Source organism: Erythrolamprus reginae, chromosome 4, assembly GCF_031021105.1.
Source record: "Erythrolamprus reginae isolate rEryReg1 chromosome 4, rEryReg1.hap1, whole genome shotgun sequence".
Lineage (NCBI taxonomy): Eukaryota > Metazoa > Chordata > Lepidosauria > Squamata > Dipsadidae > Erythrolamprus > Erythrolamprus reginae.
In genome coordinates, this window is record NC_091953.1 from 24,584,411 (window position 1) to 24,602,913 (window position 18,503).

The following is an 18,503-nucleotide window of genomic DNA, read 5'->3' on the forward strand; positions in this document are numbered from 1 at the left end:
GGCCCCGGCCTTCTGGAATCAACTCCTCCCGGGGATTCGTACTGCCCCCACCCTCCTAGCCTTTTGTAAGGCCTTGAAGACACACCTCTGCCGACAGGCCTGGGGTTACTAAATTTTAACATCTCCCCGACCCATGACTGAACCTAGTATGTATGTCAGGCTGAAATGTGGATGACTGCTTTGTTAAATAAATTGGGTTTTTAGCATAGGAATTGTTTAGATTTTTATATGTTTCTTAGAAACATAGAAGATTGACAGCAGAAAAAGACCTCATGGGCCATCCAGTCTGCCCTGATACTATTTCCTGTGTTTTATCTTAGGATGGATCTATGTTTATCCCAGGCATGTTTAAATTCAGTTACTGTGGATTTACCAACCACGTCTGCTGGAAGTTTGTTCCAAGCATCTACTACTCTTTCAGTAAAATATTTTCTCATGTTGCTTCTGATCTTTCCTCCAACTAACCCCTTTTTCTTGTGCTCACTTTCCTATTAAAAACACCTCCCCTCCTGAACATTATTTAACCCTTTAACATATTGAAATGTTTCTATCATGTCCCCCCTTTCCCTTCTGTCCTCCAGACTATACAGATTGAGTTCATTAAGTCTTTCCTGATAAGTTTTATGCTTAAGACCTTCCACCATTCTTGTAGCCCGTCTTTGGACCCGTTCAATCTTATCAATATCTTTTTGTAGGCGAGGTCTCCAGAACTGAACACAGTACTGTATTCCAAATGTGGTCTCACCAGCGCTCTATACAGCGGGATCACAATCTCCCTCTTCCTGCCTTCCTAATTCCTCCCCGTCAAAGGAATTTCACTTGATTCCTTTTTGCTTGAGAGAATGTGATCAGATACACACATACATCACACATTCAAGTACTCCTTGCTTAATGACCAGTAGTTAAAAGCTACTTATGACCTGTCATAATAATAATTTATTGGATTTGTATGCCGCCCCTCTCCGTAGACTCGGGGTGGCTAACAACAATGGCTAACATCCTGATGGTGTGGCTGCAATTTGCAACTTTTTTGATGTTTTATATTAGATAACAAAAATGCCCATTGGATATGCTGGATTCATTTAACATCAACACCTAAAAACCATGTGATTTGCAACCAGCCACTGGCTTAATAACATTGTAAAAATGATTGTAAAATTGAGTCAGGTTACATGCTCAACAGCAGCAATGACTTGCAACCAAAATTCTAGGCTCGGCTGTGGTTCTAATTCAGGGATACCTCTATGAATTTCTGTGTTCTGCTTTGTATTCGGATTTAATGCTCAGTTTGTTGAAAACACTAGAGGTCAGTATAGATAAAGAACAGGAAATATTTGTGTAGACTTTTTTTAAATTGAGGAAACAATAAAAGGGGACCCAGTGAGCATTATTTTTGTTGGAGATATAAGCAAGGAGAGAAAAAGACTATCCATGATCCATCCATACTACTATGAAGTAGTATATACAGTGGTGCCTCTACTTAAGAACTAAATTCGTTCCGTGACCAGGTTCTTAAGTAGAAACGTTAAGTAGAAGCAATTTTTCCCATAGGAATCAATGTAAAAGCAAATAATGCTTGGAAACCCATTAGGAAAGAAATAAAAGCTCAATTTGGATGGGAGGGGGAGGAAGAAGAGGACAGTCGCTGCTGAAGGAAGGTGAGGTGAGCGCCCCCTTTTGCCTTTCTGCAGCCAGACGCTCCGGGAGGCAACCTTGCGCTGGGTGTATGGGAGGAACGCGAGGGAGTCACCAAAGTGAAGTGGTTTATTCCCTCGCCCAGAGAAAGGAAAACCTCTGTTTGCTCTGAGCTGCCAAAGCCTCCTTAAGCGCCACCGAAAGGCTCCTCTGGCTGGGATTAAGATGGCTGGGATTAAAGGGGGAATGGCAGGAAACTGGTTGGGTCTTCGTGCTGCTCTCAAATTTACTGGGAAATTTTTCTGGGCTCGGGTTCTTAAGTAGAATATGGTTCTTAAGTAGAGGCCAAAAAATCTTGAGCACCCAGTTCTCATCTAGAAAAGTTGTTAAGTAGAGAGGCATTCTTAAGTAGAGGTACCATTGTAAATCTAAATGCTATTGCTATTTATAAATTTAATATCTAGAGTGGATTGCTGGCCCATGTTTACCATGATCAAAAAGGATACATATGTACTACTGCAAGAGAAACATTATTTCAGGAAATGCTCTGGCTTCCTAGACTGTTCGCCCCATTCTATGGGGAAACAACATACAAAACATTCTGAAACTAATGGATATACGCTTGTCCTTAAGCTATTTACTACAAACCAAGCTCAACAGGTTCAACTAGCTGCAAGAAGGAAACGAGCAATACAGTGTTCCCTTGATTTCTGGGGGTTCGAACTTTGCGAACAGCCTATACCACAGTTTTTCAAAAAATATTGATTAAAAAAATACTTTGTGGGTTTTTTTCTATACCACGGTTTTTCCTGCCCGATGACATATGTCATCACCAAACCAATTTTTGCAAATAAATAACAAAAAAATAATAATTATTAATAAATAATTATATTTATAAATATCAGGATCACTAAGTATCTTATTCAACGGTGAGTACCAGTAATAATGATGAGTAAATGGTTGTTAAGGGAATGGGAAATGGTAATTTAGGGATTTAAAGTGTTAAGGGATGGCTTGTGATACTGTCCATAGCCAAAAATGGTGTATTTACTTCCGCATCTCTACTTTGCGGAAATTCGACTTTTGCAGGCGGTCTTGGAACGCATCCCCTGCAAAAATCGAGGGAACACTGTACATCAATTTTGGCACTCATATTTTAGATGATATAAATGATTCACAGCTTCTCCATTTTTGTAGTTTTATTTCTTTATTAGATATTGGTATAATATGCCTTCAACCCAAGCTTACAGACATTTCTAGTATCTTACAGTAAACATACATTTTCTCTTAACAGCAAAGTCCTCTGGAAGTTCTCCATTTTAAGATAACAATAATTACATGCTTTTTGTTCACAGCAAACTGATAGTATTGCTTATTTTTTTAAAAAAGGAACCATGCATGGCGTTAAGAAAATACGATCATTGTTCATGTACAAATAAAAATTATTTTAAAGTTAGTCTGTCTTCATGTTTGTCAAATACATTACATACGTTGGGCGTGCACTGCTTTGGGTTTGAAAGGAACACAGTGCTGTGCTTGGGTATCAATAATTTTTTAACAACTCGTTTAACTAAAGCCTCTTTCCCAAGGCTAAACTGGGATTATACTAATCTGGAACAAAGATGGGTGTATGATCAAAGAAAAGACACCACACTTTCAAGAAGTTGCCAAGGGCCACATGAGCCTCCCTGCAACATTCCAAAGCATCATTTCCCTTTTTGTAGCCAAAGTGCTACATGGCCATATTAAATAGATGCTTTCCTTTCTGAATATTCTGAAATGACCAGAGAAGTGACAAGTATGAATTAGCAATCGTCCGCTCTAACTTCATGGCTATATATGCTAAAATATGGACTGTCCAAACCAGTTGAGTGGATTAAATTTCAGTTGATCTTAAGATTGAAATCTTAATGTATCGATGAAAAACTGTATGAAAAGCATGCAAAACTTCTATAAAACATTTAAATAAAGCCAAATATGCAGTGTAGTCCATAAAAACATACACTGTATATGAAAAGCACTTCAAATAGCAAGTACCTTTTAGCCAGGTGCCCCAATGTTCGTTATTTGGCAACTCGAAAGGGGGATATTTTATAGAATAACATTATTTTATAACTGCAGCAAACAAATGGAAATCTCAATAAAAAGTTCGTTATTAATAACATAAGCTCCTGAATTACACAAGTGCTATGCATAACAAAATTATATAGAAAAATATAATTTCATTAAGGTAATTTGAATATTTACTCTTATACCTCATATCTGTACTTGGAAGTTAGGACGGTCCTTTTTCTCCTACTTTAAGCATATCTAAAACATCCTCTCTTATTCAAATTCAATTTACAAAAAAATGACCTCTGGATTTGATGATTCTTCTACTACTTGCAATATTAAGTTACTACAGGTTGCCGACAAATTGGGCAAGTGGAATTTTCAGAAAGCCACCGATCAATACAATGAAAATGGAATTCGTGCATGCATGGTAACTGCCTTAGCTTGTTTCCTACCGCATAATCATTAATGCACACGCTACACGTCTTACTTATTTCGTCATCATCGGAATGGGGATTCTCATAAATCCGGGTAGAAAGATTATCAATCTGGTCTTTGGTCAACCCTCTCAAGTTCTCCCTGAAATCTTCTTGTAATAAAAGATAAGGGATAAGGCGAAGCATGGGAAGCGTTCCATTTTCAACAAATGAAGCTCTGCTATTTGGGGGGTTATTATGTTGAGGGTGTTGGGTAGAATTTGCTTCTCCCTGCCTTTCCCCGATACCCTGTTCAGTTAATCTATCCCTAGGCAAAGTCGCATTAAACACATCGATATTATTTAGAGTGTCCAAGTTAGGCGCTGGGGGCTGTGCTTCTGACAAGGGCTGAGTATTCCCCTCCGTTTCAGAACCTGTTTCTGTATCCATTAAGGAACTTAGCTCTCCAAATCCAATCATAATTTGCCTTAAAATGGATCTGATAGTCTCAGATGAAAGCTCACCAACTTGAGTTTCGGATTCCCCGTGAAGAGGTATCCGCACAGTGTTAATGAATGTCCGTATTCCTGCATGTTCGCCCCGTAAAATGTTGTGAACAAATCTGTCGGTATCGTTTTCGAGAGTCGCCGAGTTGTCTGCCGTGCCCGCTCTGGCACGCGTTCTGGAAGCAATACTGTCACGATCTCCGTTTTCTCTGGGACGGATTCTCCTCACCTGAAGATTTAATGAAATACTAGGGTGACTTCTAGATGCAGCTGCGGTTCTTGCGGGTCCTTCCTCCTCCAAAGATACACCCAGTGATGAGGCTTGCTCCTCAGTTTCCTCTGGAGGAGGCTGGGTTGTGTGTGCCCTATTAACTCCTGCGGGTATTTGTTGTATATTGACTGGCTGCCAGTTTTCCAAGAGAGATTGGAATTGCCCTCTAAAAGTTGATCTTAATCTTAAAACCTCCGTCCTTTGCCTTGAATTTCTTCGAGTTCTAGCTCTCCCTGGGTGATATCTTACTGGAGTCATTCTCTGTGTTCTCCTTTGCCTAATGATGTTGTGTTCATTGTCGTCTAAAAGGCTGCTAGCGGTTGAACTTGCTGAACTTCTAGCTCCAAGTCGTCCAGAGAAGAATCGAGAATTTTCTTCAGCATTCTGAGTCAGCAAACCACTAGAGTTTCCAATTCCTGATGAGACAAATCCATGACCAACAGAATTAGCTAATGTCCTGCTCCGAGTTCGGCTAGCTACTGGACTATTTGCAACTGCAGGTCTATTTTCCACAGGCATTCTACTGGAATGGCCCTGTGGGAACTCATTCACTTGTTCCCCAGGAGTAATATCATTGTTCTGTTCATGGTTTATGTTTATTTCAAGATTAAATCGGAATTCTCCACTAGTTGGGTTTGCCTGGCTTACAGCTCTCCAACTCTGGTTTCCACTCTGGCCGCTGTGTGTGGAATTTCCTGTATGATGAAATGTGTTCAGCCACTCAAGCAAGGAGTTGCTGGTTATGTTTTGCCCAAGCATCTCTGAATCTGTGAGTAATTAAAGAAACACATTTTTAGGAGTTTTATTTTGATTTAATTTAGATAAGGCAATTAAGTATGGGGCTCACTTAATAAATAAATAAATATCAATACATGCTCCTTAGAGAAATAATATGAAGTGTAATCCAATATACAGTGGTACCTCTACTTAAGAACTTAATTCGTTCTGTGACCAGGTTCTTAAGTAGAAAAGTTCTTAAGTAGAAGCGATTTTTCCCATAGGAATCAATGTAAAAGCAAATAATGTATGCAAACCCATTAGGAAAGAAATAAAAGCTTGGAATTTGGGTGGGAGGAGGAGGAGGAAGAAGAGGAGGAGGACAGTCGCTGCCGAAGGAAGAAGGTGAGGTGAGAGGAATAAAAAAAATCCAAAACTTTAAGGCTTTTCTTTAAAAAAAAAAAAAAAAGAGGGACTCTGAGGCGGCGCCCAAAGAAAGGAATATGCTCTGCTGTGGGCTGCCAAAGCCTCCTTAAGTGCCACTGAAAGGCTCCTCTGGCAGCCCAGAAAAGCCCAAGATGGCCGGGATTAAAGGGGGAAAGGCAGGAAACTGGCTGGGCCTTCGTGCCGCTCTCAAATTTCCTGGGAAATTTTTCCAGGCTTGGGTTCTTAAGCAGAAAATGGTTCTTAAGTAGAAGCAAAAAAACCCTTGAACACCCGGTTCTTATCTAGAAAGGTTCTTTAGAGGTGTTCTTACATAGAGGTACCACTGTACTTTTCTATACCAGTGTTTCCCAACCTTGGCAACTTGAAGATACCTGGACTTCAACTCCCAGAATTCCCCAGCCAGCATTCAATGGCTGGGGAATTCTGGGAGTTGAAGTCCAAATATCTTCAAGTTGCCAAGGTTGGGAAACACTGTTCTATACTATACTATTTCACCACAATGAGCTAAATACAATTTCTATTTTCATATCAAAAACCAGTAATTGCTTTCAATACTGTAATACATGAACTATGTCAATTACCCAAAATAGGATAGAGATTATAGGTGTATATTTACATATACTATATTATCAACCATGTTTTGAATAAGCTTTTTTTCAAAATTAATAACAGTTGTTTGTAAAATTTTATGTCAATTAACTGACTAATTTCAGGTACTCTCTAAAGTTTTTAATTTGGCCCACTGTATAAGAAGAAAGAATATAAAATAGTACCCCATCTCATAATAAGCAAAATTCATAATAAGATGGGTAGTTAAAGAGAAGAGTAAAAAAATTATATGATCTGAAATATCCCTAGATTTTTCAATTGCAATTTATTTTAGATGATTTTTTAAACCTTAACAATATGCATTCTTAATGCTTCTGAAAAACACAGAATATCTATCCCTTCTAACAAGGTATGCTGGTTAGTCTTCACCTTCCATCTAAACATTCACCAGCTACATCAGAGATGTAGTTTGGTTTAGTGGTTAAGGCACCAAGATGCAGACCAAAAGATTGTGAGTTCTAGTCCCGCCTTAGTTATGAAGACCACCTTGGGCCAATCACTTTCTAAACAAATAGGCTCATTATAGCAACAGATATAGCATAGATGTTTTGCAGCTTTCCCCCTAAAAATAAAGTATCAAACATTTTCCACAAGCACTATTTTCAAAATTCCAACCCTTTTTTTCTTTAATTCCCATTTATAGTTATCTACAAATAATCTTCTTCCTTAGCCTGAGAGAAGCTCATGAAGCATGTTGACTGACGATTCTAATAAATATTGACAATCCTTAAGTGTTGTACGTCGTGATTCTTGACAAATGTATCTTTTCTTTTATATACACTGAGAGCATATGAACCAAAGACAAATTCCTTGTGTGTCCAATCTCACTTGGCTAACAAAGAATTCTATCCTATCCTATCCTATCCTAAACCTATGACGTTTGCTTGGAGGAAGAAATATTATGTATAGAAGTCCTGGAGAAAAAGCAAAATAACAAAGATAAACCTTTTTTCCCTTTCAGCACCAATACTCCAGCTGATACACAACTATACAAACCTTCTGACACAGAAGACTTGAACATTAATAGATATACACAATCTGCCTGGTTTCTTTCCTTGTGTGTCCAATCACACTTGGCCATTAAAGAATTCTATTCTATTCCATTCCATTCCATTATATTCTGAAGCATATACTGTATATATAAATTGCATTTTTCTACAGAACTATATTAATTAAAAGAAAAAGCAAGGAAAAGAAAGGAAAGGAAAGGAAGGAACAAATAGATAGATAGATAGATAGATAGATAGATAGATAGATAGATGAGATAGAGAGAGAGAGAGAGAGAGATAAAGATATAGATAGACAGATAGATATAGATATAAAGAGATAGATAGATAGATAGATAGATAGATAGATAGATAGATAGATAGATAGATAGATAGATAGTTATAGATATAAAGAGATAGATGGATGGATGGATGGATGGATGGATGGATGGATGGATGGATGGATAGATAGATAGTTATAGATATAAAGAGATAGATGGATGGATGGATGGATGGATGGATGGATGGATGGATGGATGGATGGATGGATGGATGGATAGATAGATAGATAGAAGTCTGACGGCAGAAAAAGACCTCATGGTCCATCTAGTCTGCCCTTATACTATTTTCTGTATTTTATCTTAGGATGGATATATGTTTATCCCAGGCATGTTTAAATTCAGTTACTGTGGATTTACCAACCACGTCTGCTGGAAGTTTGTTCCAAGGATCTACTACTCTTTCAGTAAAATAATATTTTCTCAGGTTGCTTTTGATCTTTCCCCCAACTAACTTCAGATTGTGTCCCCTTGTTCTTGTGTTCACTTTCCTATTAAAAACACTTCCCTCCTGGACCTTATTTAACCCTTTAATATATTTAAATGTTTCGATCATGTCCCCCCCTTTTCCTTCTGTCTTCCAGACTATACAGATTGAGTTCATTAAGTCTTTCCTGATACATTTTATGCTTAAGACCTTCCACCATTCTTGTAGCCCGTCTTTGGACCTGTTCAATTTTGTCAATATCTTTTTGTAGGTGAGGTCTCCAGAACTGAACACAGTATTCCAAATGTGGTCTCACCAGCATTCTATATAGTGGGATCATAATCTCCCTCTTCCTGCTTGTTATACCTCTAGCTATGCAGCCAAGCATCCTACTTGCTTTCCCTACCACCTGACTGCACTGTTCACCCATTTTGAGACTGTCAGAAATCACTACCCCTAAATCCTTTTCTTCTGAAGTATTTGCTAACACAGAACTGCCAATACAATACTCAGATTGAGGATTCCTTTTCCCCAAGTGCATTATTTTACATTTGGAAACATTAAACTGCAGTTTCCATTGCTTTGACCATTTATCTAGTAAAGCTAAATCATTTACCATATTACAGACGCCTCCAGGAATATCAACCCTATTGCACACTTTAGAGTCATCGGCAAATAGGCAAACCTTCCCTACCAAACCTTCCCCTAGATAGATATAGATATAAAGAGATAGATAGATAGATAGATAGATAGATAGATAGATAGATAGATAGATAGATAGATAGATAGATAGATAGATAGATAGAAAGAATTTACATCCAGAAGTATTACCTTCCCATTCTCTATTTTCTGGCTCAGACTGGGATGACTGATTTTCCTTTGCATTTTGTAAACGTTGCTGAAGCTCATCTGCTGTTATTTCCCCTAAAACAATTTGTTTTAAGCTGTTAATTTTATTTATTATCTGAATGCACACGAACAGACAAAACAATAAGTGTTATTACAATTGAATATTTTTTTAAATAAATAAATGAAAAACCAGGATGGCTAAAAACACACAACCTATTAATACGCATAAACTGCAAAATCTTTCATAACTTTTCCTTGCAATTATAAGTCATTTGCCTACAAAGGCAAATAACCTCAAACTATTGTGTATTTCTTCTGTGCAATGCAGTTATCTGAGATTTAAGAAACTTTATTTGCTCTACTTTGTATATATTTTCTGTAAACTTTATCCAAAATCAACTAAAAAAGATTAAATGAAAAGAATTTGCAATACATATTTTAAAAATCCTGGTTAACAGTATAATTAATGAAATAACATTTAAATAAATAGAATTAAATGTATTTCTCACTAAGACTCAGGGCATTTAAGTAATAAATTGGTATCATTTATCTACCATGTTACATGATACAGTAAATCCTGTGTCCAATTTGAACATAAAAGCTAAAGTATTATTTGAATTCATTTTAATTATCAAATTGCAGATAAGTCAGTATTGCACTAGATATAAAGTATTTTAAACTAAAAGTCACCTGGAGTCCCAAGAAGGTTGCAATCCCTCATTAATCTGTAATCTTCGTCACTAAGTGCATTAATGAATTCATAATAAGCTTCCTCTCTGATGAGGCGTTCCTGCTGCCATTGCCTCTCATTGTCACCACTGTTACTCTGCGAAGTGGTCTGTTCTCCATTTTCTCCCGAACAACTTCTGGAACAAGCCATTCTGGAAGAAATAAACTATTTTTAAAATTTATTTTTATTTATTAAATTTGTATGCTGCCCAGCTCCCAAAGGATTCTGGGCGGCTCACAACAAAAATAAAAACATCATAAATATCAAGATCATTAAAAAGCAATTTAAAAACATATACATCTTTCATTCTGGTCGGATCTTATAAAGATATAATAGTGAGATCAACGGCCCCAGGCCTGCTGGAAGAGCCAAGTTTTCACTGCTTTACGGAATAGGGATAGTCCTAATCTCAAGGGGCAGCGAATTCCAGAGGGCTGGGGCAACCACAGAGAAGGCTCTCCCCCAGTCAACATTGCTTAGTAAATGGAACCTGAAGGAGCCCGACTGATGATCTCACCCAGGGGTTTCATGTAGATATTAAATAGGAGGGGAGAGAGAACTAAGACCTGAGGGAACCCACAAATGAGGGGTCTAGGGGTCAATCTCTGTCCTCCTCCTAACACAGACTGTGACCGGCCAGAGAGATAAGAGGAGAACCACCATAGCCTCCCACTCCCAACACCCTCAGTTGTCCCAGAAGTATACCAAAGGTATTGAACGCCACTGAGAGGTCAAGTAGCACCAAGATTGTTGTGAGCCGCTCCGAGTTTGCGGAGAGGGGCGGCATACAAATCTAAATAATAAATAAATAAATAAGATAGAGGAGTGACCCTCGGTCTCAGGCTCGCTAGAGATTATCCATTAGCATGACCAAAGCAGTTTCTGTGCTATCACCAGCCCTGAACGGGTCTAGATAATCTGTTTCATCCAGTGACCACAGGAGCTGGAGTAACACCACTTTCTCCACAGCTTTACCTGCAAACGGTAGGTTGGAGACTGGACGAAAGGTCTTTAGATCTCCTGGATCCATGGAAGACTTCTGGAGGGGAGGTCTCACAATTGCTTGCTTTAACCAGGAAAGACCCCTCTCTCAAGGATGAATTAATTATAGCCTGTAGCCACCTTGTATCACCTCTCTGCTGGCAGAAACCAGCCAGGAGGGACACGGGCCCAAGAAACAAGTGGAGGGACTCATTGCTCCTACTGCCTTGTCAACTTCCTCAGGAGTCACAGACTCAAACTCATCCCACACAATCGGACTAAAACCTGCCCCTGTTAACTCGGGTCAAAATTGCCCAATCAGAGTCCAGGTCTGTCCCAATCTGAGTGACTTTATCCAATAAAAACTGCACAAACTTCTCAGCTTTTAAAAAGGGAAGAAAAAGAAAGCAAGTGACTTACAAATTGAATGTTCCGTATGGTTTTAAAGTTAGTAAAGAAGAAACAATAACACTTGTTCACATACAGGGTGTCCCAAAAAAATGTGTATACACATTTTAAATAATTGTAAACTTGGTATTTATTATTATTTTATTATTTCAAAAATGTAAAAATATTTACAAGTATTTTATTTTTTCCCCCACTGCATTTTAACTAATTTTAAATAATTGTAAGTAGCCAATAATTAAACTGTTTGTGTTTATTTTGCAGATTCAATCCCTGAACACAATAATGACAGCCAGACTAACCTTCAAAAACAAATAAAAACAATAAAAACAATAAAAACAATAAAATGATACTTGTAAATATTTTTACATTTTTGAAATAAAATGATAATAAACACCAAGTTTATAATTATTTAAAACATCTATACAATTTTTGAGACACCCTATGTTTGTTGATTCAATATATGCATGCAATGAACCATGAAAAAATGATTTTTTGTGGCACATTATGAATTCAGTTCCAATGTACACAATATAAATTATTTCACAGTAAACGTGTAGAATTTCAAGTTCTTATTTGATATTAGAGTTCAGTGCTAGAGATTTATTTTTTTTGGCCTAACTCTTACTGATAACAATTCATATTACAAAATGCTATTATGCTACAAAGTATCATTATTTATGTATGACCATATCATAATTTATGTATGTATGATTATGTATCAATGCTATAAAATATAGTTTATTCTAAACAGCATTACACGTCATTACACTTTTCTTAATCTACGGTATTTCTTTAGGGGAATCTTCAATATCAGACAAAAAGGAAAAGTCAGTAATAGCTAATCAGAATACTGTAGCATCAAAAGAAAAATATATACATAGAAAATAAAAAAAAATAAAACTTCAGATGACAGGCTCCCATATTCAATCAGCTGGGATAGAAACTGCACTGAAATGTTAAGTTTTAAATCAGAGGTCTTCAAACTTGGCAACTTTAAGACTTGTGGACTTCAACTCCCAGAATTCTTCAGCCAGCATAGCATAGATGGCTGGAGAATTCTGGGAGTTGAAGTCCACAAGTCTTAAAGTTGCCAAGTTTGGGGACCCCCGTTTTAATCTGTTTGTAGAACTGCAGAAAGTAGTGCAAAAGTTACACATACACCAAGTGCAGAAAGGTGCACATACTTCCAGGCAGACTATTCCATAAAGTGGACCCTATTCCATAAGCTAGATAAAATCTGCCATGTCATTCTTTGTCTGCAAACATCACAAAGGAACTTTCAGCAGACCCTCTATTAATAATAATAATAATAATTTATTAGATTTGTATGCCGCCCCTCTCCGAAGACTCTAACTGTACCACAGTATGTCAAGTCTCTATCACTCATTGTAAAGGCAGAGAAGCATCCTTAATTTCGAATGCAGATTGATCATCACTCATTCCTTCAACAGTTATACTGTATATCCTGCAAAGCCTTGTTAAGAATAATTTCATGCATTTTACATTTAAAGACTTGTGAAAATTATTTGATAAGCTACCAGGTAATATGGCCACCCGCCATTGCCAAATACCAAAATTGTATTACACAGAAATACCTCGTTAGACAATTAATTTCAATAATTAAGAGAGTAAAGAACTTATGGGTAAGATTTATTTATTTTCAGAATTAGAGGAATTTATTTATTTGCAGAATTTATTTAAAAAAATAAATGCATTCAGGTATTTAAAAGCCTATAAAAGTTCCAAAGATGAAGAATCAACAGTTAAAACAGTTTTCAAATTAATATTGCCTTTCCCACCCCTTCTATTTTCCTAAGGAGAGATAATGGTGATATTAACCCTGTGTAATGTTGATAATCCTGAGGTTTACTGAGCATGTTCAGTTTCCCAGAGTTCTTTGAACAGGGAATTGAATTTGGATTATATATACGATTCCTATTCATGATAAAATAAAAACAGACAAATCCCCCCCCCCCCCAAAAAAAATATTGATCTGGAGAATCATCGACTCACCTCTATTGTGTCTATAGATTCACTTTTTAGAAGATGCTACTTCTTTTAAAAATGCAGTGATAGGAGATATATCTGTACAAGTCATGTAGTTTTAGAAATAAGAACCTGTCATGACATAAAGCAGAACAAGTACATATCCACTCATATCAGACTGAAATCTTTGTGATGCTCTTTTTTTACAGATATTCATATTAAATATTCATATACTATAATATTAAATCTTGACAACCCTCTCCCTTGTGTGAATAATTGGAGGAATGGTAAGTTTTGGGATGCCATCCCAGCAAATAAATATCCAACTAATCCACAAAACTCGTTAAACCTGACATTCCACTACTAACTTCCTGCCCTACACAACAGGGTTAAGAGCAAGATGAAATGAAGTGTCTTCATTCCTTTGCCAAGAACTAGTTTCAGGAAACAGCAAATAAACAGGCATTGATAACTCTGGAAAAGGACTAAGTAAATACCTTATCCAAGGATCCTAGCAATTTGGGGATTGTGTGGCTCTCTTCTTCCACCCAGCATGAAAGAGGCTTTCCCCAGGAACTGATATTTAAACTATTACTATAAAGGCACTTTTACAGAATGATAATTTCACTGTAGCATAAGCTTTTGCAGACTGATCCTTTCCCAAAGCATCTTACAATATATTTTGTGAATAAATGGGAGGAATAATAACAATTTAGGGTTTCCTCTTCGTTTTTAGGGCCAGACTATCTTTGGGACCGCCTTCTTCTGCATAGCTCCCAGCAACCGATAAGGATCCACAAGGGTTGGCCTTCTCCGGGTCCCATCAGCTAAACAGTGCCAGCGGGGCCGCAATGGAGGGCCTTCTCTGTGGCGGCTCCAGCTCTCTGGAACCAGCTGCCTCCTGAGATTTGTACTACCCCCACCCTGCTGGCTTTCTAGAAAGCTGTAAAGACCTGGCTTTGCCGGTAGACCTGGGACCATCTAGATCCGTCCATAAAAGAAACATACCGGTATGGTTTTATTATGGGTTTCAAACTGACTTTTTAAATTGTTCCCCTTTTATAAATTTAATATTAATGTTGTTAATATGTTGTTCTTTTGGATTGTGAGCCACCGAGAGTCCTCAGGGAGTTGGGCGGCATACAAATTTAACTAATAAATAATAAATATTTTTTTTCTTTTCCTGGTACAGATTATTAATCTCTTTCTACAACAAAGGAGCTTGCAGTCTAGCAGCAACTTCACCATAGAATCAGCTTTTGCAGACTGAATAAATGGGAGGAATAATACCAATTTAGGGTTTCCTCTCCCTTTTTTCTTTTCCAGGTACAGATTATTAATCTATTACTACTGCTAATTATTAATTATTACTACTAAATACAAAGGAGCTTGCAGTCTAGCAGCAACTTCACCGTAGCATCAGCTTTTGCAGACTGAATAAATGGGAGGAATAATACCAATTTAGGGTTTCCTCTCCCCTTTTTCTTTTCCAGGTACAGATTATTAATCTATTACTACTGCTAATTATTAATACTAAAAACAAAGGAGCTTTTGCACTGATATATATATATATAGATCTATCCTAGTCTCCCTTAATTTTCAAATTCAGCTTAAACATGTGACACATACAGATAGAATTGTCGGCTATCAATAAAATTAACTGCCTTGGAAATGGCCCTGGGTTGGGCCGAGAGGCAAAAAAGGAGCTGTGATGTTCCTTCAATATACCAGGGTGATTCGACACAAAATGTAACCCTTCCCTGGTACAGAGCTGAAGGGATTGGGTACTGTAGCCTAGAGGTTAATTCTCTGCCTTACAAGGCAAAGGTTGCAGGTTCAAGTCCCAGTGGGTATGGCTAGCTGATGAGGCCAAAATAAGGCCGAAATAGATCTATCCTAGTCTCCCTTAATTTTCAAATTCAGCTTAAAATCCCGTGAAAATCTACGAAAACGTATATATATTTTACATTTTACAACAGCACGAACCTTGGAAACTTCAGCCTGATGATGGTGGATGCGATTTCACCGAAACGTCGCATAAACATGCAAAATATTACACAGGGCAAAACCCAAACTCAGAACAATCTACATATATATATATATATACGTTTTCGTAGATTTTCACGGGTATATGTATGTAGATTGTTCTGAGTTCGGGTTTTGCCCTGTGTAATATTTTGCATGTCTATGCGACGTTTCGGTGAAATCACATTCATCATCATCAGGCTGAAGTTTTAAGCTTCGTGTTGCTGTAAATATGGAAATATTCCATATTACACAGGGCAAAACCCGAACTCAGAACAATCTACATATATATATATCCATATATATATTCTTTCTGTTGGATCACCCTGGTATATTGAAGGAAGGTCACGGTTCCTTTTTGCCTATAGGCCCAACCCAGGGCCATTTCAAGGCAGTTAATTTGTTCATAGCCAACAAACTATGTTCTGTATGTATCACATGTTTTTGCTGAATTTTTAAAATTAAGGGAGACTAGGCCGAAATAGCGATATCCTAGTCTCCCTTAATTTTAAAAATTCAGCAAAAACATGTGATATATATATATGCCAGAAATATCTGAATCCTACACAAGAAGAAACCCGAATATGCTAAAACTGTCATACCTGTACCCTTGAAAAACTACGAATGACCCTGGTTTATTGAAGGAACGTCACAGCTCCTTTTTGCCTCTCTAGGCCCAACACAGGGCCATTTCAAGGCAGTTAATTTGTTCATAGCCAACAAACTCTATTCTGTAAATATCCCAGTAAGGGTATGGCTAGCTGATGAGGCCAGAACAAGGCCAAAATAGCACTATCCTAGTCTCCCTTAATTTTAAAAATTCAGCAAAAACATGTGATACACACACACACACACACACATATATATATATAAAAGTGTGTGTGTGTGTGTGTCACATGTTTTTGCTGAATTTTTAAAATTAATGGAGACTAGGTTAGCAATATTTCGGCCACACACGCACTCATATGTATGTGTGTGTGCGTGCGTGCGTGCGCACATGTGTGTATATGTGTGTGTGTGTATATATGTATATATATATATATATATGCACGAAAAAGTGTGTGTGTGTGTGTGTGTGTGTGTGTGTAAGGCATCCACAATATACAAATTTAGGGTTTCTTTTTTCTTTTACCTGTCTAGGTTTCTCTCCGTCTTGGTTGGTGCCGCTGACCTCTTCCCTCCTCGGCCTGGGGACTAAGAGGAGGAGCGGGGGTGGAGGAGGGAACGACTAACACCACGGCCAAGCTGCCATCCACCGAAGAAAGGAACAGGGCTGGGCAGCATCCAGTGTACCCTTTAGGACGGTAGTCTCAAGCCAAGTTGCCGTAGCAGCCAATAGCCCGAAGACCACAGCTTCTTCGGCAGGAAAAGGTCAAACGCCAACTCCTTCTCCCCACCCCCACCTAGTCCCGTGCCCGCCGAAGGCTGCTTACGTTATATCTTCGTCGGGCAGCAGCTTCCAAGAAAGGGACTAGACCAAACTACCGAACCAGTCGTTGAGGTGCGGCAGCAAAGCAATCCCGTCGGGTTCTGACGCCAGAGCTCTTGGTTCCAGTCCGAAGGCGCATGCGCGAACGATCCCTTCCCCGCCCTGAAGCAACGGTGGCTTTATACAGGAAGTTGTGCTCGAAAGCGGAAGGAGCGTCGGGCTATTCGGACCGGCGGATGCCTTTCCCCTCCGCCCCCCGCCGGCTAGCTCGCGAAAGGACCCCCCCGGAAACCGAGTCGTGGTGGCAATTTTAGGATTGGGGCCGGCGCCCTGCGAAGTATGGTATTAATCTTAGATTAGGGTGGGGAACCAGGAAATCCTAAATGCAGCGCTGCACTCCAACCACTGGGTGGAGCAGTGGTTAGAAGAGTGCAGCACCGCGGGCTACTTCAGCTAACTGCTAGCTGTAATTCAGCAGTTCAAATCTCATCACTGGCTCAAGGTTGACTCAGCCTTCCAACCTTCCCAGGTGGTTAAAATAAGGACCTAGATTGTTGGGGGTAATGTGCTGATTCTGTAAACCACTTAGAGAGGGCTGTAAAAGTACTATGAAGTGGTATGTAAGTCTGTTTATATGTTTGTTTGTTTTTTACATTTATTTATTTATTTATTTATTTATTCAATTTTTATACCGCCCTTCTCCTTAGACTCAGGGCGGCTTACAACATGTTAGTAATAGCACTTTTTAACAGAGCCAGCCTATTGCCCCCACAATCCGGGTCCTCATTTTACCCACCTTATTAGAAAAAAGTAAAATTATATACAAATATAAGTAACAAACAAAAATATGCACACACCTTTAAAAACAAGAGAGATAACCTTGCTCTCTCTTTCCTTACGTGTTATCACTTTTGCATTTCTAAGTTTTTTGCAGATTTTCATATCAGTATCATAGATGCTTTTACAATTTAGCTCTATTTCTTATATTAATAGTAATAATAACTTAAATTCATAATAAAGACTTAAATGTTAATAGCAGATAAAAATCATTCTAAATTAAATGAATATATTTCACCTAATCTTAGAATGTCTAACATTTAACTAATTCTTGCCTATCTATATTTTAGCATATCTAAAAAAGCTTTTCATCTTTGTTCTTATTTATATGCCGCCCAATCCCGAAGGACTTGGGGTGGCTTACAATAATATAAAATACAAAAAATAAAATAAAATAAAAAGAAGTCAAAAATGCAATCTAAACTCTAAAACCCATAATAGACTGACTCATCTGCATGTATACATACCATTCATACACTTGGCCATACTATTTTATTTAATTTAATTTAATGGATTTCTATGCCACTACTCTCGGAGGACTTGGGGCAGCTCACAACACATAAAATATACAATACATAATGTAATGGAATTAACTAATTAAAAATCTAGTTTATTTATATTGCTAATGCTATTGCTATTTTCTGTCCTCGGAACATGGGAAAAGTAGCAAGAAAAAAAACACAATGGCAAACTACTTATATGGATAGCACATTTAAAAGCATTTCATTCCTCCCTAGCAGGATTGGATCCATGGGATATTCATGAAAGTATTTGACATCATACTCATTTGTTTTTGCAGAATTTCCATGAAGATAACTACTAGTTCTTTGTATCTGATCTGTATACAAACCCTT

At 37.9% G+C, this 18,503-nt stretch overlaps 1 protein-coding gene across 6 annotated transcripts; it reads right to left on the reverse strand.

Annotated features, from left to right (window-relative positions):
- Window positions 1-2,823: 2,823 nt before the first annotated feature.
- RNF6 (ring finger protein 6) lies at window positions 2,824-17,278 on the reverse strand. 6 transcript variants are annotated; one of them, XM_070749824.1, is made up of 5 exons: window positions 16,516-17,278; window positions 13,386-13,490; window positions 9,944-10,134; window positions 9,236-9,328; window positions 2,824-5,647 (listed from the first exon to the last, which is right to left on the reverse strand). In XM_070749824.1, the coding sequence occupies exons 3-5, from the start codon at window positions 10,131-10,133 to the stop codon at window positions 4,026-4,028; spliced, it is 1,905 nt and encodes a 634-aa protein (XP_070605925.1). In that variant the 5' UTR covers window position 10,134; window positions 13,386-13,490; window positions 16,516-17,278; the 3' UTR covers window positions 2,824-4,025. The 6 variants fall into 6 exon arrangements, with proteins under 6 accessions (XP_070605925.1, XP_070605930.1, XP_070605929.1 ...); XM_070749829.1 differs by having other exon boundaries at window positions 2,824-5,296; window positions 16,817-16,971; XM_070749828.1 differs by having other exon boundaries at window positions 2,824-5,296; window positions 16,516-16,970.
- Window positions 17,279-18,503: the final 1,225 nt, after the last annotated feature.

Bases quoted from the DNA above. Each gene is read 5' to 3' on its own strand.
- RNF6 (XM_070749824.1), bottom strand. From the start codon at position 10,133: ATGGCTTGTTCCAGAAGTTGTTCGGGAGAAAATGGAGAACAGACCACT. The intron at 9,329-9,943 runs GTGACTTTTAGT...AAATTGTTTTAG, and splicing joins CAACCTTCTTGGGACTCCAG to GGGAAATAACAGCAGATGAG. The intron at 5,648-9,235 runs GTAATACTTCTG...AATTACTCACAG, and splicing joins AGAAAATAGAGAATGGGAAG to ATTCAGAGATGCTTGGGCAA.